This window comes from Sprattus sprattus (genome assembly GCF_963457725.1).
Source record: "Sprattus sprattus genome assembly, chromosome: 11".
Classification (NCBI taxonomy): Eukaryota; Metazoa; Chordata; class Actinopteri; order Clupeiformes; family Clupeidae; genus Sprattus; species Sprattus sprattus.
Window position 1 is genome coordinate 4,020,456 of NC_137909.1, and position 25,085 is coordinate 4,045,540.

The following is a 25,085-nucleotide window of genomic DNA, read 5'->3' on the forward strand; positions in this document are numbered from 1 at the left end:
GGTTCATTAGTACACGTGTAAACCTCAGCCCACATCTCTGTGTCAGACTAGTGTGACACACACACACATCTCCATGTCAGACCAGTGTGACACACACACACACACACACACACACTAAGCCCACATCTTAATGTCAGACATTGTGGTAAAGAGAAAATAACTCTGTTTGTCTCCCTCTGTCGCTCACCCATATTTACAAATGAGGAATTATGAAAGGCCTTGTTTCTCTGTTTATGTTTGACCTTTCTAGTGAAACCAGATCTCAATGAAGTGAAACACACACACACATATGTACACACACACTGAGTTCATACTGTGTGTGTTTGTGTCTCTGTGGGTGCTACTGACTTATCCAGGTGGATCAAGTTTGAGGAGAAGGTTGAGGCAGGCGGGGAGCGCTGGAGCAAGCCTCATGTGGCCACTCTGTCGCTGCACAGTCTGTTTGAGCTCAAGACCTGCATAGAGAAAGGCACCATCCTCCTGGATCTGGAGGCTGGCTCACTACAGCAGGTGGTTGGTACGTTGGCCTTGACAACATTTTCCACATGCCAACCAGGGGTGGAAAATAATAAACAAACCATCCCTTTTTGGCACTCAATCCTCAACCACTAATTATCTCTATCTAATAATCTCTTATTTTTGTTCTGTATTGGGAAATAATTCTTTGTCACTCATCCCCCCCTCACTTGCAGAGATGATAACGGACAGTCAGATAGAGGGTGGTCTCCTTAAACCTGAGCTCAAGGAGAAGGTCATGTACACGTTGCTGCGCAAGCACCGGCACCAGACCAAGAAGTCCAACCTGCGGTCCCTGGCGGACATCGGCAAAACTGTGTCCAGTGCAAGTAGGCTGTTTTCCCACCAGGAGAACGGTAATGCAGATGCCAGTTTGGTGCAGTCTTCTTGATCTCCTTAGTCTCCTACATCCATGGGTCTGTCTGCCCTTTGGTTACGTGCTGTCCCTCTTCACTTCCTGCCTCCACTGGTTTGGTTCTGTCACCTTTCAAGTCTGCCAGATGTGCACTTAGTCTGTTTTGGCATCCTTTTTTCACACTCCAGTTTAGCTGAGATCCACATTTCCAGTCCTCCTCAGTCTACTGTGTGGCTGCTCTCCTTGTCACTGTCCCTCCCCCAGAACAACACATCCAGACCTGTAAAATAGTGTTTAGTTCATGAACATTACTTCCAGAACTGTAGAATAGTGTTTAGTTCATGAACATTACATCCAGACCTGTAAAATAGTGTTCAGTTCATGAACATTACATCCAGAACTGTAAAATAGTGTTTAGTTCATGAACAACACATCCAGACCTGTTAAATAGGTTTTAGTTCATGAACAACACATCCAGACCTGTTAAATAGTTTCCAGTTCATGAAAAACACATCCAGAACTGTAAAATAGGGTTTAGTTCATGAAACCTTTGAAGTGTTTAAATATGAATGATTAATATGACTAACCACTCACTGGATGGCATATACAGTCAGTTTAGCTGTATGCGCTTAGCTATGCTAAATATTGTTTGCCCAGAACTGAACTTAACCTTTTAAGCCTTTTAACAACCTTTTAATACATTCATTTATTAACTGCTACCAGAGTTGTTAGTTGTTACAATCTGTATTATGTGTGTCCATACAAGTGTTCCGAAAGCTTTATTCTTCTTCACTTGTATGTAACCTTGGCAGCATGTTGCAATGAAGCATTTTAGGACTCTTTTGCATCCCAACTCTATTTTGACACTGGTTCTGCATGATTCACCGATTAACAATTATGTTCTCTTCTGTAACTTTGAACTGAACATTTCCTTCACTGGAAAGCCAGACTGATTTAATCTGTTCATGAAAAGAACACTTCCTTTCTACAGTCTTGAGCATGCTCTGCAACACTCACAAATCTGTTCTTTATCTTTCTTTCTCTCTCTCTCTCTCTCCCTCTCCCTCCCTTTCTTCTCTTCCACTCTGGATGTTCTACTCTGCATTCTGTGCTGACGTGTGCATGGTGTGCGTGTGTGTGTTGGTGCCCTTCTCACCAAAGTACGTAGTCCCCATGAACAACCAGTGCCTTACACGTTGGAGCCGGAAGAGCACATGCAGATGCTGAGAAGCAACAGCATGGGGCTGCTTAGTAAGTTTAAGTTCTTAGTTCTGGGACCAAAGAGAAGCAACAGCATGGGGCTGCTTAGTAAGTTTAAGTTCTTAGTTCTGGGACCAAAGAGAAGCAACAGCATGGGCTGCTCTGTAAGATGAGCATCTAAGTTCTGTAGGTCTGGGACCAAAGAGAAACATGACCGCTCAGCCTGACTACTACTAGAAGTGCAGAATAGACACATGTACACATTGAAAGTAGTATATTTCACTCACACACTGATGACTGTTAAAAAGTGAATACTGCGGCTGCATCAAACTGTCATGGTTTAGTGTCCCTCATACCCCAAGAAACAGACGAAGACATTTAAGTTTTTTCTGATACGGATATTAATTGGTATTTGGAATGAGTTATTTCTCCCTGTAACATTATTGGACTAAATGCATTCCTTAGAGATTAGGCGGTTGTTATAAATGAGGGAAGTCAGTTATTCCCTCTGATGAGATGACCTTCAAACTCGAGACATAGCTATCTTGGAAATGATTCAGCCGGTCACCACCTGATTCTGCCTCATCGCCTGCTTCATTGGGTCCTTCCTTTAAAGCGGTCCTTTAACCTCTTCACACTGTTCTTCCAAATTTAACTTGTCTCCTTGGATAGCTTCACATTTATAATCTTTAATTTATAATTTGAAATTTATAATCTCACTTTTTTTTCTTCTTCTCTGTTTCTGACGGGGTTTGGGACTTTTCTATTTTCCATATTTGATTGATTTCTGCTGTGTTGTCATTGACGACCTTTGACCCTCGGACTGTGCATTGACAGGTAGCCCAACCACTGCACACCGTAACCTCACCTCAAGCAGCCTAAACGACCTGTCCGACAAGCCAGAGAAAGACCAAGTAAGCCTGATATGTGTGTGATGTTCGTAATGTAAGCCTCTCAATGTGACCATGGCTTTGCCCCTGGTGCTGTGTTCTTGTCTGTTTTTTTTCTTCATAAATCTGCTTAACCTCTCTGAGGTGGCCATGTGAATCCTCCATGCTGCAAACCTGGAGGGAGGAATATGCTGCGATGTGACAGGGCAGGGCTGGGCTGCAGTGTAGAGTGCTGTGTGTTAGTGGTTCTTTGGTTGACCAGCTGGCAGGGGGACAGAGAGGGAGGGAGAGAAGTGCCTGCTCCCTGTGGACAGTAACTCTATCTGGGTTCAGTGGCAGGGCAGAGGCCTGAGAGAGTGGACTGGACTGGGAGTGGGAGTGATGTGCTCAGAAGTCTCTTTTTATCAGTACTACTTCAACATATGAGTGGACATAGAGAGGACATAGAGAGAATGTGTTGTGCTGTCTTATTATGATCGCTGCTGCGTCACACCCTTGGTGCTAGCGCCCCCTCAGACGGGGTAGGTTCAAATACTGTTTTGCCAAACCTTCTCAATTAATGATGGCAAGCTCACCTCTAAAAGACGTATTGCCCTAGCTCATGAAGATTCATTTGTAAATGCATTCATTCATTCATTGACCTAGTGACTAGCCAATATCTTGTGATGTAAAGGTTTAAACTGCATGTCACACATGTCACACCCTGCATCACTACCACATTCTTTGGACCTATACTGAATTTCATGAGATTTTGTCAATTGGGGGCAAATTTCAATATCTCAAGAACTGCATTATCCAAAATTTAGAATTTGGTATGCTTATACTTGGCTTCATTTGCTCACATCTCCTAAAATTCAAGTTGGCTTGCTCAACAAAATGGCCACCAATTATTGCTCTCAAGTATTGTATTCAAACATATTCTTGCCTTTCACTAATAATGCATATTTTGTATACATATTTTTCCAAACTTTGTAAATGCTAAATAAATGCCAAATTCAGTTATACAATGAAGCTCTTGGACATGTAGATGTTTATTCTTGCAGAATTTGAGCATTTTGTGAAATAAAGTCACACTCATCCTCATTTTCACTAGACAGGTCTTAAAACCACAGAATGTAACTCCTGCTTCACACCCTGTCAGTGTAGTGTCACCACATCCACAAAATATAGTTTCTTAAATATTGATTTACAACAAACATTGTAACTGTTGTTGCCCGAAACATAATCACACGATAACGATAACACACTTTTCATGGAATGGAAAATATCTTGTTATGTCAGCTCATTCTCTCACTTTGTGCAGTGGTCATATAACGCACCACAATACAGTACGTCTAGTTATTATACATTGATAGAAGTGCTGCAGAACGGGAAGTTTGAACTGGTTTGCCGAAAGGCAAGTAAACATTCCACCTGCCACAGAGGAGTTGATCAATTCATTTTCAAATATCAGCACTACAAAAAGATGAGTTGAAACAGTGATGTGGTCCTTGGCTCAGGGTGTTAGGTAGTGTGGGTGGAGAAGTTGTTAAGACGTTGATGTTGTAAATACTAATACTAATGTCTACTAATGCAGTGAACGTAAGACAGCTTAGGTTCTAGGAAGTGATACTTGATGGTTGCCACCTTATCTCTAAAGAAAGTGTTCGAGCCTGTGCTGTTGAAAGTGAAAAGATACGATTCTGATAAGAGATTTCTGAAAATGAGCCAGTGATAAAGGTTCGTCTGTGTGGAAATATAGTCATAAAGTGTACTTCGTTTATGCTTGACCTCTGAATGGGACACTTCAGGCATTTAAGCACTGTGGAGTGTGTGTGTGTGTGTTTGTGTGATTTGCCTCTGCACTAAATTTAGGTAAAGTGTAGTGTCATAAATGTCTGCTATCTAATTTAAGTCACACTTTGTTAGGTGTCATATACACTCACTGAGGCCTTGGTAGCTTCTGTCATAGGCATGATGCCTTTTCATAATATTCTACACACTAGTGCCTACTCACGGTCCTCATAGCTGCTGCATATACAGAACTACAGAAAATACTCTTTCTACTCTCATAGAAGGTGAAATGACTCTCTTCATCTATTTCTGTCCCCTTTTTTTAAATGGTCTGTCCTGCAGCTGCAGAATAAGTTCATGAAGAAGCTTCCCCGTGATGCAGAGGCGTCTAATGTCCTGGTGGGAGAGGTGGACTTCTTGGACGCTCCGTTTGTAGCGTTTGTGCGTCTGCAGCATGCAGTCATGCTGGGAGCTCTGACCGAAGTCCCTGTTCCTACCCGGTATGCAACGCATCTCTCTCTCTCTCCTCTCACTCTCTCCTCTCTCTCTCTCCTCTCGCTCTCCTCTCTCTCACGCTCTGTCTGTATGTCTGTCTGTCTCTGTCCTGTCTGTCTGTCTGTCTGTCTGTCTGTCTGACCTGATCTCAAAAATTCACTTAGTCTTCATCGTTATTCAAATACACATGGATTACTGAACACTCAATTGTCTACACAGGATTTTAACAACATAAAGCCACAAACAACATCTGTGTCACTTACAATCACATCTAATATTGCTTAACAACACATTCATATTACAAAAACTGTTTCTTGTGTGTTCAACTTTGCCTAATTTTCCCCATAGCTTCCTGTTTATTCTCCTTGGACCAAAGGGCAAAGCCAAATCCTACCATGAGATTGGGAGAGCTATCGCCACTCTTATGTCTGATGAGGTATGTGTGTGTGTGTGTGTGTGTGTGTGTGTGTGTATGCATGCATGCATGTATGTGGGTATGTATGCATGCATGCGTGTATGTATGCATGCATGGGCTCTATGTATGGGTGTCTTTTTGTAGGATGTGTGAGCACACATGCGGTCACATTCCCATGCACATGGATATTATACACACGTCCATGCATGCAATAGTAGACTACACAAGACTACCAGCAGCTGGCTTACTGGACTTGACGAGGGCACAGCGGGTGACGAAACATTCCAAGAAAGTTGGATGTTGTCTTTGGTGGGTCAAGGTAACCTGTGTGACTTGTGTGCCACCGCGGTGGTGCTAACTTTAAGGGATTAACACTTACACTAAGGGGGTTAAAGGGGACGTCCCTTACACTACTGTTGTGCAACAAAGATCATCATGGAGTCATTCAGTTATGAAGCTGATGTGTTCATAGGAATTCGATTTATTTATATTGCGATGGTGTATAATATAAAATGTTTTGGTAAATGTCTGTAAGAGTTTGTGCACTTTGGTGCTTCCTATGCCTGTATGTGGAACTTGAACTACCCGTCTCCATTACACCACTCTAAATGTTTGCAGAATTCTTATTTAGCAGAAAACACACATGCTATCCGCTTTACTCCCATGCATGCATAAGGAACACACACTCTCTCCCACGCTAACACATGGATGCAATGCAAACGGATGCATACCTGTTCACACTAACAAGTCCCATTGTGTGTGTGTCTGACATGCAAGTACAGCATGGAGACAAACAAAGACTTGTTAACTTTGCAGCTGCGTCACACTGGTTTAGGGACACTTTGCTGTTGGGTGACTAGGTAACACTGCCTTCCAAATGACAGAGAGACCAGTTGTTTTGATCCTAATTGTGGTTTTCAGCATGTCACTTGTCGGTTGGAGAGCATAGAGAGTGGTGTAACAATTAAACCATGTAGTGATTTATATAAATATGTCACTTTTATGTAAGTTGTTGGGATATCCAGATGACTTCACAGCTTCATTTTTATGTGACAGACATAAAAGGCCACACTGGCTCATTGTCTTTCCTCTCCACACAGGTCTTCCACGATGTGGCCTACAAGGCCAAGGACCGGCAGGATCTGCTGGCAGGCATTGAAGAGTTCCTGGATGAGGTCATTGTCCTGCCACCTGGCGAGTGGGATCCTGATATCAGGATAGAGCCACCCAAATCAGTGCCCTCTGCTGACAAACGGTAACCATGGTGATGCCCAGCCAGCAACCAAGACCTGGTTGTTTTCAATTGACCATATTGTTTTTATTTCTGTTACATTATGTTCATTATTTCTGTTTCATTATGTTCATTGTCACCCATTGCAGGAAGAACATCCTGACTGGAGGAGAGGGGGTCCATATGAATGGAGATACGCCCCACGATGGAGGGGCCGGTGGTGGAGGAGGGCATCACATCGGAGATGAGCTGCTGCGCACAGGAAAGTAAGACCCCCTTCCCCTCTCATCTTACACAATGTTCAAATGACCGTAGTTCAAGCAGTCTAATGCCAGGAAATGGACGTGGGTGCACTGCAGAAGAAGAGTGGTTGCAGACTAAAAGGGTAGACCTGTACCAAATATATGCTCCTTTGGTTACCTCGTGCAGGTTTTGCGGCGGCCTCATCCTTGATGTCAAGAGAAAGTTGCCATTTTTTGCCAGTGATTTTTATGATGCTCTCCACATCCAGTCATTGTCTACCATCTTGTTCATCTACCTTGGCACAGTGACCAATGCCATCACGTTTGGGGGACTGCTAGGCGATGCTACCGAAAACATGCAGGTGAGCGAACGGCTCTGTTTCTGATCACTATTTTGTATGTTCAGAGTAAGCCTGTTTTTGTAGAGCATTGAACAGTACAAATTTAGGTATAGGCAACCTCATTTGTTTGCATACTGCATGCCTAAAGGGCTGTTATGCTTTGCAAATATGTAAAATGGCTGTTGCCCTAGCTATTCACGTGCAAGTGTTTGTTTTTGTCCTGATTTCGATATTTTATAGTCTTGCCAGTGTGAAGGGCCTAAAGAACAGACAATAATACGTCACACAGTTGTACGGAGATGTTAGCCAGAAATTATGAGTTTATTGATTGTGGCATATTTGGCATTACGTTCGTCTCTTTTCCAGGAAGTAATGGGGCAACAGGTATTGAGTAGAAGTTGTCACCTACTGTACAATGTTCATGTCTTAAATGCCATAGTTAGAACATTTTCAACACAAGGTAAAGCAATTCAAGGAAGAGCACGACCCCCGGGTGCCATGTGTAAACATCCTGATAGCTTGATTCCTTCTCAGCTCATAAGCAGCGCTGGTCCGTGGTGGTAGTTGTCCATAGACACCACACCTGAGTGGTGATGGTCCCCGTGTGGTAGTGGACCACAGAGACCACACCTGTCATTAATGCTTAACACTAGTGTACTGTACAGAGAACTGAGCTAGGAACATCGGACAGGATGTGTTTGGGAATGGTAGTGGTATAAAGATAGCTTTGTTCAACAGCAATTCCACATACAAACCGAATTCCGGAAAAGTTGGGACGTTTTTTAAATTTAAATCAAATGAAAACTAAAAGACTTTCAAGTCACATGAGCCAATATGTTATTCACAATAGAACATAGATAACATAACAAATGTTTAAGCTGACAAATTTTACACTTTTATCATTTCAAATTTGATTCCTACTACAGGTCTCAAAAAAGTTGGGACGGGGGCAACAAATGGCTGAAAAAGCAAAAAAAAATGTAAAAGATTCAGCTGGGAGAACATCTGGTAACTAATTAAGTTAATTGATATCAGGTCTGTAAGCCTGCAAGCTTTAAAAGGGATGTCTTAGAGAGGCAGAGTCTCTCAGAAGTAAAGATGGACAGAGGCTCTCCAATCTATGTAAGAGTGCGTAAAAATATTGTGGAATACTTTAAAAACAATGTTCGTCAGCGTCAAATTGCAGAGGCTTTGCAAATCTCATCATTTACAGTGCATAACATCATCAAAAGATTCAGAGAAACTGGAGAAATCACTGTGCGTAAGGGACAAGGCCGAAGACCTTTATTGGATGCCCGTGGTCTTCGGGCCCTCAGACGCCACTGCATCACTCATCGGCATGATTGTGTCACTGACATTACTAAATGGGCCCAGGAATACTTCCAGAAACCACTGTCGGTAAACACAATCCGCCGTGCCATCTGCAAATGCCAACTAACGCTCTATCATGCAAAAAGTAAGCCATATGTGAACATGGTCCAGAAGGGCCTTCTTGTTCTGTGGGCCAAGGCTCATTTAAAATGGACTATTTCAAAGTGGATTAGTGTTCTATGGTCCAACAAGTCCACATTTGACATTCTTGTTGGAAATTATGGACGCCGTGTCCTCCTGGCAAAAGAGGAGGGAGACCTTCCATCGTGTTATCAGCGTTCAGTTCAAAAGCCAGCACCTCTGATGGTATGGGGGTGCATAAGTGCATACGGTATGGGCATCTTGATTGTTTTGGAAGGCACTATAATGCTGAAAGGTATATAAAAGTTTAAGGGCAACATATGCTCCCCTCCAGACGACGTCTATTTTAGGGAAGGCCTTGTGTAGTTCAGCAGGACAATGCAAAACCACATACTGCAGCTATTACAACATCATGGCTTCATCGTGGAAGAGTTTGGGTGCTGAATTGGCCTGCATGCAGTCCAAATCTTTCACCTATAGAGAACATATGGCGCATCATTAAACGAAAAAAATATGTCAAAGATGACCAGGAACACTTCAGCAGCTGGAAACCTATATAAGGCAAGAATGGGACCAAATTCCAACACCAAAGCTCCAGACACTCATAACCTCGATGCCCAGACGTCTTCAAACTGTTTTAAAAAGAAGAGATGTTACACCATGGTAAACATGCCCCCGTCCCAACTATTTTGAGACCTGTAGCAGGAATCAAATGTGAAATTAGCTCATTTTGTGCATAAAATTGTAAAATGTCTCTGTTTAAACATGTGTTATGTTATCTATGTTCTATTGTGAACACAATATTGGCTCATGTGATTTGAAAGTCATTTAGTTTTCATTTTGTTTAAATTTAAAAATGTCCCAACTTTTCCGGAATTCGGGTTGTACATTCAGTCAATAACTTTGTTCAGAATTGAGCTTAGAAGCACAGAGAGACGATGACTGCATGCAAGGGTGCTGTGTGTTGTACAGAAACCTCTACTAAAAACAGCAACAGCATGATCAATAATGGAACTCTGAACCCCAAGACCCCTAGTGTATACCCATGATTAGCTTCAGGATATATATATGGCTAGTTTATCCTGTGTGGAGATGCTAAGTATACCTGTGTATGCGTTGAGCAGGCCTGATGCAGTATATGGATTATTAAGCTGAACCCTTTAAGTGTGTATGTATAGAGGTATGTATATATAGCCATGTTCACTGTGGTTGGTTTGAAGGAGGGGATTTGGCGTTGCCAATAATAGCCCAGGAGTCTCAGAGCCAGATTAGCGATTAGCTGGGCGTTACTCAGCCAAACTGTCTTGGTCCTCTAGGCAGGCAGATAAATCTCTCCTGGGGAAGCCCTACACTGATCTCCAACCTTTCCTAGAATCTCCAATTTAAAGAAACCAGAGAGATCCACAATTCGTATAATGACAGATCTATTTCAGTTACACCACACACAATAAAACACTGCGTCTGTATACACAAATGATGCACAGATTGCTGACATTGTTTCCAAGCACTAAGTGTTTCTGGTCATTGTGCCACACATGGTATCTCTCTTCTTTCATCTACTCAAAGTGCATACAGTGGAGCCCTTCCCCAGGGACTACCTAAAGCAGTAAACACACATGCACACAACACACACACTCATCATTTTAGGGACGCCTTGATTGTGATGGCAACAGCAGGGTTGCTGATGAGGCAAATTCCAGGCACTGTGTAAAAGGCAGTTGCTGGGCAGGTGAGAGCAGGTGAAGAGACACCCAGCCATGCCTCTGCCTCGGTGTATTGTAAGCAGACAGTAGCATTCTTACAAGCCCTCTGGTGCTCCTGTCAGGAGGGCCGGATGAATGGCATCGGGAGCCACTGTCTCATGTACTTCACTGCCCTACAAAGGCAAAGAGCAGTATGTGCATTTTTTCAAAAAAATTTTTTTTGCAGAAATTGAAAGTGCAGGGTCAGCTCTTCAATCTGTGAAAATTTTATGTTGATCAATAAACTGTTTCATGTAAATATTTGCAATTTAAATTTGCAGTGTGTATAGAAAAGTAGAAGTAGAGTAAAACCAAGCCAATTGCAGTATATGTCTTTACTGCAGTTTTCCCTGCTTCTACATGCAATACCTTAATGTATGCGTGTGTAATTTTAAGCAGTAATACAAAGGCAAAACGCAGTATAGCCTATAAAATTACCAGATTTTGCAAAAATGTAAAAAAAACTTAAAGGGTGGTGTTCACCTCACTTTAATCTATCTAATTATACATTTTGTTGTTAAATATAATTTAAAACTTTTACTTGGTGTAAAAAAAAACACAAAAAGCTGTTTTTCTCAGTTTGGGGTTTTTGCACTTACTGCTCTTTGGCTTTGTAGGGCAGTTCACAGCTGGTACTGAGTTATACGCTGCAGTGTTGGCACATTCTAAATAGACACAAGACCACTGACTTTGGTGGAATTCATCTTTAGAGGGAAAGTTCATGTGGAAATGAGGACACACACTCATGCTGATATTTTCAGTCTGAGAGAATGAGTGCGAGAGAGAGCGACAGATGGAGAGAGAGAGTGTTTAAAAGGGAGAGTATGTAAGAGAGAGAAAGTGTGTGTTTGAGAGAGAGTGTGTGTTTGAGAGAGAGTGTGTTAGAGGGAGGGTGTGATAAGGAGTGTGTTAGAAAGAGAGAGTGTTAGTGAGAGTGTGAGTGTGAGAGGGAGAGAGAGTGTGTAAGATTACTCCCAGAAGAATTATTGCTGTTGCTCTGTTCTAGAGTGCATCAGGAGTTGTATCAGGTGGGATTCTGTAGCAGATGGAATATTTAAGGTGTTAAGATCTGGGCCCTGGGCTTTGGTCAGGGACTGTAGCCTGCCTTTGTAGCTCTGTGGGAAATTGCAAGGTCCTCAATTATGTCTAATTTCTCAATTTCTTGTAAATCTACAACCTCAGATATTGATCCTATTCCCACTGCATTCTTTAAGCGAGTGTTTGATAGTGTCTCAGGTCCGGTCCTTGACATCATAAACACATCCCTGAGAACTGGCGTTTTCCTAGATGCCTTCAAAACAGCTGTTGTAAAGCCCCTATTAAAGAAACCCAAATTGGATACCAGTACACTAGCAAACTATAGACCGATATCAAATCTTCCCTTTATTAGTAAAGTCCTTGAAAAGATAGTATTAGTCCAAATAAATTCCTTTCTGGAACAAAATAACATATTGGAAGTCTTTCAGTCAGGTTTCAGAAAATATCACAGTACTGAAACCGCTCTCACCAAAATAATTAGCGACCTCAGACAAAACTCTGATGCAAATAAAGTTTCTATCCTTATCCTATTAGATCTTAGTGCAGCATTTGATACCATTGATCACGACATCCTAATCAATAGACTTGAAAATCTTATTGGGTTCTCTGACTGTGTATTGAACTGGATCAAAACATATATTAGAGGAAGGAAGTTTTGCGTTAGTCTAGGAGACCATATGTCAGAGAAACATGAAAGCTGCTACGGGGTTGCATAAGGGAGCTGTTTAGGTCCATTACTCTTTTCTCTTTATATGTTACCACTCAGTGACATCATCAGAGAATACAGTATAGATTTTCATAGCTACGCGGATGACACCCAACTGTATATTTCCGCTGAACCTAATGATGCGAAGGCCATAAACTCCATTACCAACTGTTTATTCGCAATAAACAAATGGATGAACAATAACTTTCTAAAACTAAATGAGGACAAAACTGAAGTCCTACTTATCAGCCCCAAATTAAAAAGAGAGATGCTAATCAAGAATCTAGGAGGTTTAACCCAGTGGATTAAACCTGAGGTGTCATCTGTGTCATCCTGGACTCAGATTTGAATTTCAACTCCCACATTAACAAAGTGACCAAAACGGCTTTCTTTCACCTCAGGAACATAGCAAAGGTACGACCATTCATAAACCAAAATGATGCCGAGAAGCTTATCCATGCTTTCATATCGAGCCGGCTAGACTACTGTAATTCACTTTTCGCTGGTCTTCCCAAGAAAACAACTGAAAGACTCCAGCTCATTCAAAACTCCGCAGCTAGACTATTAACCAAAACTAAAAGGAGAGAACACATTAGTCCTGTCCTAGCTACTTTACACTGGCTTCCTGTTACCTTTAGAATTGACTTTAAGGTCCTCCTCCTCACATACAAAGCTCTAAATGGACAAGGCCCTAGCTACATTGCTAACTCTCTTACTAACTACACACCAGCTAGAACACTGCGATCATCAGATACAGGTCTGTTACAGGTCACCAGAAGCAGTCATAAGAAGATTGGTGACGCAGCCTTTGTCAACTACGCCCCAAAATTATGGAACACATTACCCATTAATATTAGGGAAGCAAACACGCTAGACACCTTTAAAAAGCAGCTTAAAACCTTTCTTTTTACCAAAGCATTTTATTAATTTTATCTGGCACTATTTATTTCTCTGTTACTTGCACTATTTTTACTATTTCTCTTTTAAACTGTTTTAAGGGTTTTATATTTCTTTTATCATGATGTTAGTAAGCCTATCAGAACACCAGGTTCTGATACGATGTTGATCATTTTGTATTTATCTTTTACTCCATGTACTACTCCTGCCGCTTGCTTTTATTGATTTTATGTAAAGCACTTTGAATTGCAAATCTTGTACGAAATGTGCTATATAAATAAAGTCTGACTTACTTACTTACTTACTCTTGTCTCGTTTATTTACGATCCTGATGACTGTTCTAACAGGAAGCTTTGCTTGTCCTACAGGGAGTGTTGGAGAGTTTTGTTGGAACGGCGCTGTCAGGTGCTGTGTTCTGCCTGCTGGCTGGCCAGCCTCTCACCATCCTGAGCAGCACCGGGCCAGTCCTCGTCTTTGAGCGTTTGCTGTTCAACTTTAGCAAGTAGGTGCCAAGACATCATTATCAGTGAAGCTCCTATGTCTCCTCTCCAACAGCTCATCATATTTGATCAGCAATCATAGCTCACTGCCAATGTTAATAAAAAACAAATGTGAACGAATGCACTTTCATTCAGAGCAACCTCACTTGAACCGACACCAACTACGACCAAACCATTACAATTCACCACAATTCCTCTATATTGTATGAAGGTAAATTACCCTCTGAGACCTTTGGGTTTGTGTTACATGAAAGGAAAACAGAGTCTCCTTCGGTGTCTCTAAAACACCACAAACTAGACCGTGGCTTGGGCTGCGGATTTGAAAACCTACCAAGGAATGTTGTTAGAGTTAGTTTTTGTCAACACAACATAATACAAGCAACCTTTCCCAAAATGCCATTGTATCGCTGCGATGTTCTCAAGGACACGTTGTTCTCGGCAGGGTTGACTGAAAACAGTGTGCCAGGGCTGATTGTCCACACATTTCCACTTGTTACCATTGTTTGCTTCCTGTTCTGAGACTGCTCAGTCTTGCTCTTTCTCAGCTTTCTATCCCTTTGCACCATAGAGGTGGCCTGGCTCCGCCTGCCTACTGATCCCAGTTCAGTTTCCAGGCTACCATAGAGGATGATTTATTAATGATATAACTATAACCTGTGATCAGAAAACAAGCCATATTTTTTTTACAACCATAACCTGTGAGATTATATATTATATTTATAACCAAACCAGATTATATTCTGATGTGGACCTGACACGGTTTTTAAGTACTGCCTTGTCTTGCAGATTCATATGAAGTTATGACAATTTTTACCTGTTAATTTGTAACCAACTTCGGTTTCTTTTTACATAATTGTGCCTGTTCTACACACCCTGTGCTCCTCTCTCTGTCCCTTCTGCTCCTCTTGTCTTTGTGTGTTTGTGCTCTCTGTCTTTCTCTTTTTCCTTGTGTAAGGCCAGAGTCTTCTAAAGTTACTCCATGTCTGTTATGTTCCATTATGAATAATTGAATCTGATTTCATTTCGATGTCTGAATGAGGCCGAGCCAGAGGCCCCCTTCTCTGGTTTCCATTCGGCCCTCTAAGCCAATCAACAGAAAAGCTCAAGCTTTTTTTTACAGGCTCCCATCTAAAACAGATCATTCACTAATGTTAGGTCAATCATTCAGGTGTATCAATTCTTGGACTCCATCTTCTAGGCATTTAGATTGAAGTTCTATCTGTACTCTTCTACCATAAAAGTGTTACTTTAATGGTGGAATTAGTTGAATGAATTCAGTTCACTTTTGGAATATCTAGTATATTCTCCTCATTGTTGCCTGCAAGCATCTGTGTAGGGAACACTATAGGAAGGGTGCACAGTTGTTCAGCTGTCAACATGTGTCTAGATATTTAAGGAGACAAGAATAACTTGTTTATTTCCACTTCTTCACCAGAGACAACAGCTTTGACTATCTGGAGTTTCGACTGTGGATCGGCCTGTGGTCCGCCTTTCTGACCCTGGTTCTCGTTGCCACGGACGCCAGCTTTCTGGTCCAGTATTTCACCCGCTTCACTGAGGAAGGCTTCTCTGCCCTCATCAGCTTCATCTTCATCTATGACGCCTTCAAGAAGATGCTGAAGCTCGCCCACCATCACCCCATCGACGCTGACTACGACATGGACTTGATCACCCGCTACTCCTGCCACTGTACACCCCCTGATGGTAAGAGGGAGTATACATGTGTAAATAAATACATATTTATGACACATTTATTTATTATATCTTTATATATTAATATAATAAATACATGTATCACTGGGGCATGATGTGATTTAATGTTAATCAGCTGGTTCAGCAGCAGAAAGATGTTGGGGAAATGGGTTAAATAGGCCAGTTCTGGATATCTGACACCACATATTTACTGTAATAGAAGCAGTTCCATAATTTAAATTAAATGTGAACGATTCCATTACGACATGTTGCAGTCAGAGGGTGAGTTATCAAGATGGCAGTGCTTTTGTGACCAGAGTTTCCCTTAAATACCGGTTGGAATATCCAGGTCCAGTAAATAGCCCACCTGTGATAATGGGTAGTGTTTATTCAGAGATTGTAATGTTGACGCAGTAGGTGATGGTATCGCTATTTGGTGAGTTGCATGTCAGACCCATAGCAACAGATAAGCAATCAGCTTTCACTTCAATAGGCCTTTTGGTTTCTACTACAGGCACTCTCTGTAGACAGTGATAGTAGACACATTTTACGATGTTTTTATGAAACATTTGGATTGTTTTCCCTGTAATGTTCTTTCCCCACCTTTTTGACGTTAAACAAACCAAAGCCCTGGCAGTATACCTCGCATTGATATAATTACTGGTCCATTTCCTTTATCTTTTGCATATAACAATCAGTAAGATTTTTTTTTTTATCTTCACAGGGAACAGTACAGGATGGAACGGTACAGGGTTACAGCATGAAGTCTTGGATCCATGGTTGGTGAACAGCACTGACCAGGTGTGTGTGTGTGTGTGTGTGTGTCCTGGCCAGGCCATCACGCGTTGTGTGATTGTAAACTCATTACTGATGCATCTGCTCTTTGTCAGTCAGTGTTTTTTATTTAAAGAGAGGGGGTAATGTTCTCCTGCCTCTATGGCTGAGTTTGGAGAGAAGGTCACTCACAATAGTCTCTTCATGTCTCAACCGCAAATGGGAGGCGATGAATCGCAGAGGCGACTGAAATATGATGCTTCCAACATGGACACAGCGTCTCTGAGGGAGGGAAATGAGGCTTTTGTTTCATACTCCTCTCTGCAGCGGGCTGTTGGCTTACTCTCCACAAGGAACTTCTCTTTTCTTCTAGCTTTAAATCAGTCATTAATCTCTCGCTGTTCAGTCATTAAATCCTTTAATCATTAGGATTGGAAAAACTCACATTTGCAGCATCCCAAGCTCTTTCCCCCTGTAGTCACCATCTGTTTACAGGGAGACATATCATGGGCCACTCTATGTTCTGTTTAAAAAACACAATATTTAAATTGTGTTTTATTATAAAACAATTGGGTTCTATCGCGTTATTTGTCCGTTTCTGATTGAACGAGAGACGTTCCATGAGTTTGAATATCCGTTAACATACCAACTCGGACTTTTCACAGCTAATAACAAATAACTGTGATGAAACATTCTTTAGCGCATTGATGATAACCGTTAATTCAAAATTCTTATTATTCCAAACCAAGACGTTCACAATGGAACTATTTTTTGTTGCGGAGAAACAATGGCGAAATAAACACTTTTTAATCAATAACTTTGTGTTGAAATGTTAATTTGATGACTGTAGAATTGTTTTATAAAAAGCAATATAGCACTCGTGGGAGTGGGGTAGGTAAGGGATAATCCCACGTGTGTTGTTGCCTACGCCACTCGGCCTCCGGCCTCGGTGGCTACGGCCGAAAACCACCCGTGGGATTATCCCTTACCTACCCCACTCCTACTCGTACTACATTGCTTAAATATTATATGTTCATATAACATATAGCAGGGGTCTTCAACGTTTTTCAGGCCAGGGACCCCCAAACTGATGGCGAGATGAGCAGGGACCCCCTACTATATAAATTGCATAAAATGTAGTTTATAATATACTGGACCTAGTGCCATATAAACATAGCTACCCTGTTATTGTGCATTCAATACTAAGCTATTCAAATAATACAAAGGTTAATATATTCATTAACATTTGTATTTTTTAACATTGAATTTAACCTAACATTTTTGAACAATGAATTTAACTTAACAATTTTTAACATCGAATTTAATTTAACATTTAACAACATGAAAGGTACAGGGTGGCCGTGCCACTGCCATTTATAAACATACATCTTGCATACAACTCTGAGCTAACAATTAATAACAACTTATAAAATAATTCACAGATATATGTTTTTATTTCATCATACATAAAGAAGGGACAGTGAATCCTCGAGCATCTGTCGATGGCACACATCCTCCCACATTAGTGAGATGTATCTTCTTTTCAATAACTCCTGACTGACATGATCCAACGGATGACGGAGGAGGAGTCTGGCGCATGTTGTGTTGACAACAGAGACGTTATAGTGAGATTGACAGGTCAATAAACCAATCACACCGCTAGCAAGTTGTTAACCTTGTAGGTAGTAGCATGCTAACATTAGATAAGGGGCTAATACACCTCGCAAATCCTCTCAGACTTATTTTTCAGTTACAATTAAGTAGTACAGTGTCTATTTCTCTGTCATTTTTAAAAAATCTAAGCAAAAAAATGTCAAACTAACAACTTATAGGTACAAACAAGACCAGCTACGGAGTTTGGTCTGCCATCTTTTATTTGTGATCTTCGCGCTCTTTAGACTTGAGCATAAACGCAATCTGATTGGCTAGTGCCTGTGCTGTTATATTTGCATGAAAGGTGCTGTGAGTGAACCGGTGCCCAGCTTGAGAGCTCCTGTGTGAGCTGAATGTGTGCATTGGACTGAAAGATTACGTCTTCTCGATCAATTTATACGTTCGCTACAATATGTTGGATTTATGTTAATGTGAATTTAAAGGGAATAAGTACAATTCTGAAAAAAAAAAATTGGTTGAATTTTTTATTTTTTTTTTTTTTTAAGAAATATTTAAAAAAAAATTGTCTTATCAACAAAAGATTTTGCGACCCCCCTGCAGTACCTCCGCGGACCCCCTGTTGAAGACCTCTGACATAAAGTATATGATTATATATTGGCTGTGTTATGTGCATTACAAATAGCATATTTATAACCACAGATATGTAACAGTTCAGTGATGTTGTTTTGGTCGTGTCTTGTGTTTACTGACGTTGTCCCATCTACCTGCCTCTGCAGCGTCATCTGAATGCCACCTGGGAGTCCCTGACCAAGTCGGATTGTAAGCTTTATGGGGGGCAGCTGGTAGGGTCGGCCTGTGAGTTCGTCCCTGACATCACACTCATGTCCTTCATCCTGTTCCTGGGCACCTACGCCACCTCCATGTTTCTGAAGAAGTTTAAAACCAGCAGGTTCTTCCCCACCATGGTAAGAACATAGTGATCAGGGTGTGATGAAGTTTAAAACCAGCAGGTTCTTCCCCACCATGGTAAGAACATAGTGATCAGGGCGTGATGAAGTTTAAAACCAGCAGATTCTTCCCCACCATGGTAAGAACATAGTGATCAGGGCGTGATGAAGTGAGTTTATTTGGTAGCAGGTCGCCGCTCTCTCTGTCTGTACTCTCACTCACGTAGGCACTTATGCCTGAAGCAATGGACATGTACCCACACAAGTAGAACGCTCTAGAAATGTCAAGAGTTCTCTCCAGGGTCATTTTACTTCCCAGCTTCTACTGCCAACGGTACATCTGGCAATAACCACACACACACACACACACACACACACACACACACACACACACACACACACACACATACACACACACACACACACACACACAGTGTTCAGTTTCACCCATTCAATGAATTATGGGTGGTCTAACCCGAAGAGTGACTCCGGAGTCATGCTACTGGAACTTCACCTGCTGAGTCAGCATCTCTCCAGCTGCATGCTTGTGTATAGAGAGAGTTAGCATCTCCCTAGCTGCAGGCTTGTGTATATTGAGAGTTAGCATCTTCCTAGCTGCAGGCTTGTGTATAGAGAGAGTTAGCATCTCTCCAGCAGCAGGCTTGTGTGTGTATAGAGAGAGTTAGCATCTCTCCAGCTGCAGTCTTGTGTGTAAAGAGAGTTAGCATCTCCAGCTGCAGGCTTGTGTGTAGAGAGAGTTAGCATCTCCAGCTGCAAGCTTGTGTATAGAGAGGGAGATAGCATCTCTCCAGCTGCAAGCTTCTGTATAGAGAGAGCTCACAAAGGGTGTTATCTGCTGTGAGAATAACTGCCATTTCTATGGCATAGCAGTTTCCCTCCCTGCAGAGGAGACAGGTGGCCATTTTCTATAGGGCATATTTAAACGCAGGTGTGAACCAAGAAATTGAATATAATAGTTTTAGTTCTGTCAATACTTAACTGTTTTTTTATCATTGTGAAAATATGTGTGGTGCCTTTGTCATGCAGGTGCGTAAACTGATAAGTGACTTCGCCATCATTCTGGCCATTCTCATCTTCTGTGGAGTGGATGCCCTGGTCGGAGTGGACACGCCCAAACTCCTCGTGCCAAGTGAATTTAAGGTGAGGGCGTGGGTTGGAGTCTGAGGCTTAACTGAGAATAATTTTAAAGACAAACATGCTTTTTTGGTTTGATCTCCATTTAATTAATACCGTCTAACATTTTGAGATCTGTTAGACCGGCCACATGAGTTTGTGTTCTTCGCTCTTCTATTCTCTCTCATCTTGGTCCACCAGCCGGACTGGTGTAATAATGAACTCCTGCTGTTCAAGCTCATCACGCATCTCCTGAAACCATAACACCCAGCCCTCTCTCATCCTGTCCTCAATTTTTCTCTTGTATCAATCTTGTGCAAACAGGGGCGGCCTTTCCTACAGGCGGTATAGGCGGCCGCCTAGAGCGCCATCTAGAGGGGGAGCGCCAAATAATGCCCCGAAAAAAAGAGAGAAAAAACACAATTATAATTTTTTTTTTTTTTCCCCGGGTGCATATTTTGGCGCCCCTTCTATATCTCCAACCAATATTTTGACATTAAAAAATAAATCTAACATTAGGGTAAAATGAGCCAAAAATCGAAAACGGAAGGAGTACCTCCTTCTGGTTTTGTCAGAACATGCAAGCACAGTGAGGCGTTTGGTTAGTGTGTGTGTGTGTGTGTGTGTGTCTAAAGGCCAATTTAGGGTCGTTTTAGACGCAGAGCCCTAAGCACGTAATTTACACAAGGAACTTGTTTTAGACAAGTTTTGATTTAAGGTTCGTTTTAGACGCAGAGCCGTGTTGCAAGGCTTGTGAGCCGTGTTGCAAAGCAAATTGACGCCAGAACTGTAGATTTATTTTGAGTAAGTAAGCCTATTTATTGCAGCAGGACAAAGGAAAAAAAACTTACCGGAAAATGAAAGTGTAGTGGGCGAAAGGCTTGATGTTATGAATACATGTGTTACACAAAATACAAATGTTGGCAATTCAGTACCAGTGGCGAAAAAGACAGCACATGACGCAAAAGTTCGTTTATTGACATCTTTTAATGACTGCGACAGGCTTTAAAACGATGTGTTTGTGAGTTACATTATTCAAAGATGAGGTGGTAAACGGCGAGAGAATCTCATCATGTTGTCAATGCTTGTAACTACAATGGTGCTGGCCTCAAGGTAACGGCAGGTTACTGTTAACTTTTGTAAATGAGCAGACCGGGCTCATTCTATCAAACTCGCTGGTGCAATTGATGGATTCACGTCAATATGAACTCAATGAAAGATATCGCCATGACTCACAAGTGTCGGAAAATGAATATGAAATTACCTTTGTTCGTGAATGACCACATTCTCTCCAAACAATCGCGGGTGAGAGTGGGATATTCACGGTAATTTGAGCGTCCTTATAAGTGTTTAAAGAGGATTTGTAAAGGAGTTCATGTCTTCGGACCTCTTCTGTTATGTTTGTTCCTAATCCATAAGAAAAGGCTTGTGATACGGTCTGCAGGGTATTCATGATTTAAAAAAATATCTGGGTCTAAAAAAGACTGTATGCTATTAACCCGGAAACGTGAGACTCTGTGAAAGGCTGTGGTAGCCGGCCAATCACAGCCTTTGCGAGCTGTGTAGGGCCGTAGTGTTTTAGTCGCATAGTCAGGAATTTTGGGCGACGCACTTAAGCACGTAAGGGGGGGTATTTTACCGCGCAAGGGGGGGTTGAGTATCTTACGTGCTTACGCGTTACGTCTAAAACAGAGCATAATTCGGCCTTAACGAAGAGGCTTAAGCCATCCGGGGGCAATTTAAGAAGAAAAGAAAGGACGAAGAGAAACGTGCCAAGGAGAAAGGTAAATCCTTAAAAACGTTAATGAATGCGTGAATTGCCCCTGGCACTTTAGTGTAGACAAGAAGAAAAGATGTTCCTTTTCATTGAAAGTGTAACTAACGCTAGCTAGACAGTGACTTTTGACGTTCCTTGTTATTGCCATTCAGTCTTATCATCAGTTCAAGTTCATCTGTACCGCAATTTGCGTAATTTTCGATGTGAAATACAAAATTAAGTTATCATAACATCGTTAGTTTTGGTCGAGCGAGCTAGCCAGTTTAATTAGACATGATTGAATTAATCAAGCGCTATGCATCTTGGAATAAAAAAAGTACTTCAGGCTGTCCAAATACACCAAAATGCTTAATAACTACATAATAGCTACATTTAACAAATAATGATAATACTGTAACGTGCCGGCATAGGCGCCCCATAATGCCGTGCGGCAGGCGCATACTTTTCAACACAAAAACACAACACAGCACAAACATTATTTGCAGGCGATTGGGAAGATTACGTGGAGGTGTGTGTGTGTCCATAGAACACTCTATAGCCCGCACACTCAACACGGAGATCAACCGGTTTGTTTGTCCATGAACAGTTGAACAGGGGGGCGTGGACGGAGCATATTCAGCACAGGCCTGACATTTTCTCAGTGATTTTGTTCTTAATGCTTGTTCATCGTTGCGATCGTTGTTGTGTTTATGTAAAATATATGCAGTCTTACAGGGCAAAATAGCGTTTGAAAGTTGCAATTCCGTTTTCGTGGGAAAAAAATAAATAATGGGTACGCACACAAGCACACACACATAGACACACACACAAATATCTTGTGCTCTTCTCTTAGCCGACGAGCCCCAATCGTGGCTGGTTCGTGCCCCCTTTTGGAGGGAACCCCTGGTGGGTATACCTAGCTGCCAGTCTTCCTGCACTGCTGGTCACCATCCTGCTGTTCATGGACCAACAGATCACAGCGGTCATCGTCAACAGGAAGGAGCACAAACTCAAGGTCAGAATGACGTCTTCCTCACTGCTCTGCCTTGAGGTTACAGATAATGAATATATCAATGATTGAGTTTAATTATTGTCATGGCTAAAGTGTGTGTGTGTGTGTGTGTGTGTGTGTGTGTACTGTATCTACAGAAAGGTGCAGGGTATCACCTGGACTTGTTCTGGGTGGCTGTTCTCATGATCATTTGCTCCTTCATGGGGTTGCCGTGGTACGTGGCAGCCACGGTCATCTCCATTGCCCATATCGACTCACTGAAGATGGAGACGGAGACCTCTGCCCCAGGAGAGGCACCCAAATTCCTGGGTGTCAGGTCAGTTGGAGTGGTTGGGGGAGGGAGGGGGGCAGATACATTGAAAGAGTGTGAGACAGGAATACTTTACTAGAAAGAGGAGAGCCCTCCATAGTACAAAGTTTGAGTATCAACTCTGTCTTTCTACAGGGAACAGAGAGTGACTGGCGTCATTGTCTTCATTCTCACTGGACTGTCTGTGTTCATGGCCCCAATCTTAAAGGTAATCAGTACAGAATGTGTGGATCAAGTGTGGATCAAGTAAAGATTAGTTAATTCTAGTGCTGTCAAACGATTCAAATAATTCATCGCGATTAATCGCATTTTTGTCAAAGTTAACTCAAAATGTATCGCGAATAATCGCAAATGTATTAATCGCAAATTTGTATCTATTCTAAATGTCCCTTCAATAATTTTTTTTTTTAATGCTCTTATCAACATGGAAAAGTGGATTGGCTTGCTTTATGCAATGTTTTATTTTATTGAAAAACAACATTGCCAAACAGGGCGGTACAAAATAAAATTATAAAATGCACATTTCAGATAAACAAGGACTCAGCCTATAGTGCAGTTAAACCATGGCTTAATATTTTCTTTTTTTCAAGTTTGCTGTGAACATAGAAGTCAGGCCTCTTATTTAAAAAACAATGAACCGTAACAGCTAGGTTACCAATAAAAGGTTAGCCTACTACTTCTGTGCTTTCAGCCAGCTGCCTGTTGACATTTTCAGACAACAGTGAAGCTTGCTTTTTTTGCACAACACAACTTTTAAAGGTAAACTTTTTATTCAGAAGCTTTTTATCATCCATTTCGCTGTATCGCGCTCACCATTCACTGAAACGTAACGTTAGCCTACTACACAGTTTGGGAGAGCGCGTTAATCGCGCGATAAAAAAATGAACGGCGTTAAAATGGGCTTTATTTCAAATGGGTTAATAACGCGTTAAACTGACAGCACTAGTTAATTCATATAATTAATTCTTAAGAAGTAAAAAAGCAAGTATACAGAATGTCCACTACCTGCAGTGTGTATGTGGCAAAGGTGGTAATTCCAGTTGCAGAGGAGCCTTAAGGCTTTTTTATGGTACTCCGTACGACACGTTTTTGGGCACATAGGAACGCTTTCAGGTAGCTGGAACGCCTTCTCAGGTAGCTGGAACGCCTTCTCAGGTAGCTGGAACGCCCTCTCCGTGCTCTCCAGAGCCGTCGGACAGCTCTCCGTGTCCCCGCAAAAATTTCTGTCTGTCCGCTTATGGCGACGGATACTCCTTGGCCGTGATTGGCCCACTACGACATAATTTCCATACGACATCAACTCCGGAAACTAACATTTCTGGACCTAGCGTTTCCTGTTTCACTACCTTTATATCCATATATATATATGAACAACAGCCACTGTCAAAGGTGCAGATCCTTTCCTTGAAAACTATTCCCTGTATATCACAATACATGAGCCGGCCCAAGTAGCCTACTGCCAGAGAACCAGCACGAGCGACAGCAATTAAAATATGTGTCCAAACGACCTGAGCCCCACGGAGTCAATGTCTCAACTGTTCATACCATAGAAATAAACACGTGTTCATACTACTGACACATTGACGTATTTTATGAATAGCCTGCCTTTTTTATATCCGGCATCAACATATACTACATGCACTCGCTCACACTCGCTGTGATGCACTGCACTCGCTGTGATGTGTTTTCCTTTCATTTCACAACGTATTTACTGTATAATTCACGATAGCAGTTGCCCCTTCGTAAACATTGCTACACATTTTATTTGCTTAAAACACACGTAAGTATATCCTATAGGCTACTGTCAAATCAGAAAGAAAACAGCTGTCACTCGGCTATTACCTAACCAATACCTTTCAAACACGGTGATAGAATGAAGGACAAATGAGTTGGGAATACTATCAACAGGTTGACTTCACTAGCCTACTTATAAAGATATTTCAAATATGGAATGTTCAATGCTTAATCGCGCCAGCCGCAGTATCTCAATTTGCCAAGATGATGAATATGGATTATCCGTGTGCTCTGCCCTGCTATTGTTCTAACAATAGGC

The 25,085-nt window shown here is 41.7% G+C and overlaps 1 protein-coding gene across 2 annotated transcripts in view; it reads left to right on the forward strand.

Moving 5' to 3' along the window:
• LOC308372563 (electrogenic sodium bicarbonate cotransporter 1-like) overlaps positions 1-25,085 on the forward strand; it is a 56,509-nt gene that overhangs the window by 26,243 nt on the left and 5,181 nt on the right. For both annotated transcript variants that reach the window (XM_080847758.1, XM_080847759.1), the window contains exons 5-20: positions 357-517; positions 693-845; positions 2,909-2,985; positions 5,077-5,234; positions 5,578-5,665; positions 6,745-6,899; positions 7,025-7,141; positions 7,305-7,479; positions 13,662-13,795; positions 15,229-15,497; positions 16,210-16,286; positions 18,650-18,838; positions 19,868-19,981; positions 22,564-22,725; positions 22,860-23,038; positions 23,168-23,240. In XM_080847758.1, coding sequence (XP_080703884.1) covers positions 357-517; positions 693-845; positions 2,909-2,985; positions 5,077-5,234; positions 5,578-5,665; positions 6,745-6,899; positions 7,025-7,141; positions 7,305-7,479; positions 13,662-13,795; positions 15,229-15,497; positions 16,210-16,286; positions 18,650-18,838; positions 19,868-19,981; positions 22,564-22,725; positions 22,860-23,038; positions 23,168-23,240 — 2,281 coding nt within the window. The remainder of the gene's footprint in view (positions 1-356; positions 518-692; positions 846-2,908; positions 2,986-5,076; positions 5,235-5,577; positions 5,666-6,744; positions 6,900-7,024; positions 7,142-7,304; positions 7,480-13,661; positions 13,796-15,228; positions 15,498-16,209; positions 16,287-18,649; positions 18,839-19,867; positions 19,982-22,563; positions 22,726-22,859; positions 23,039-23,167; positions 23,241-25,085) is intronic.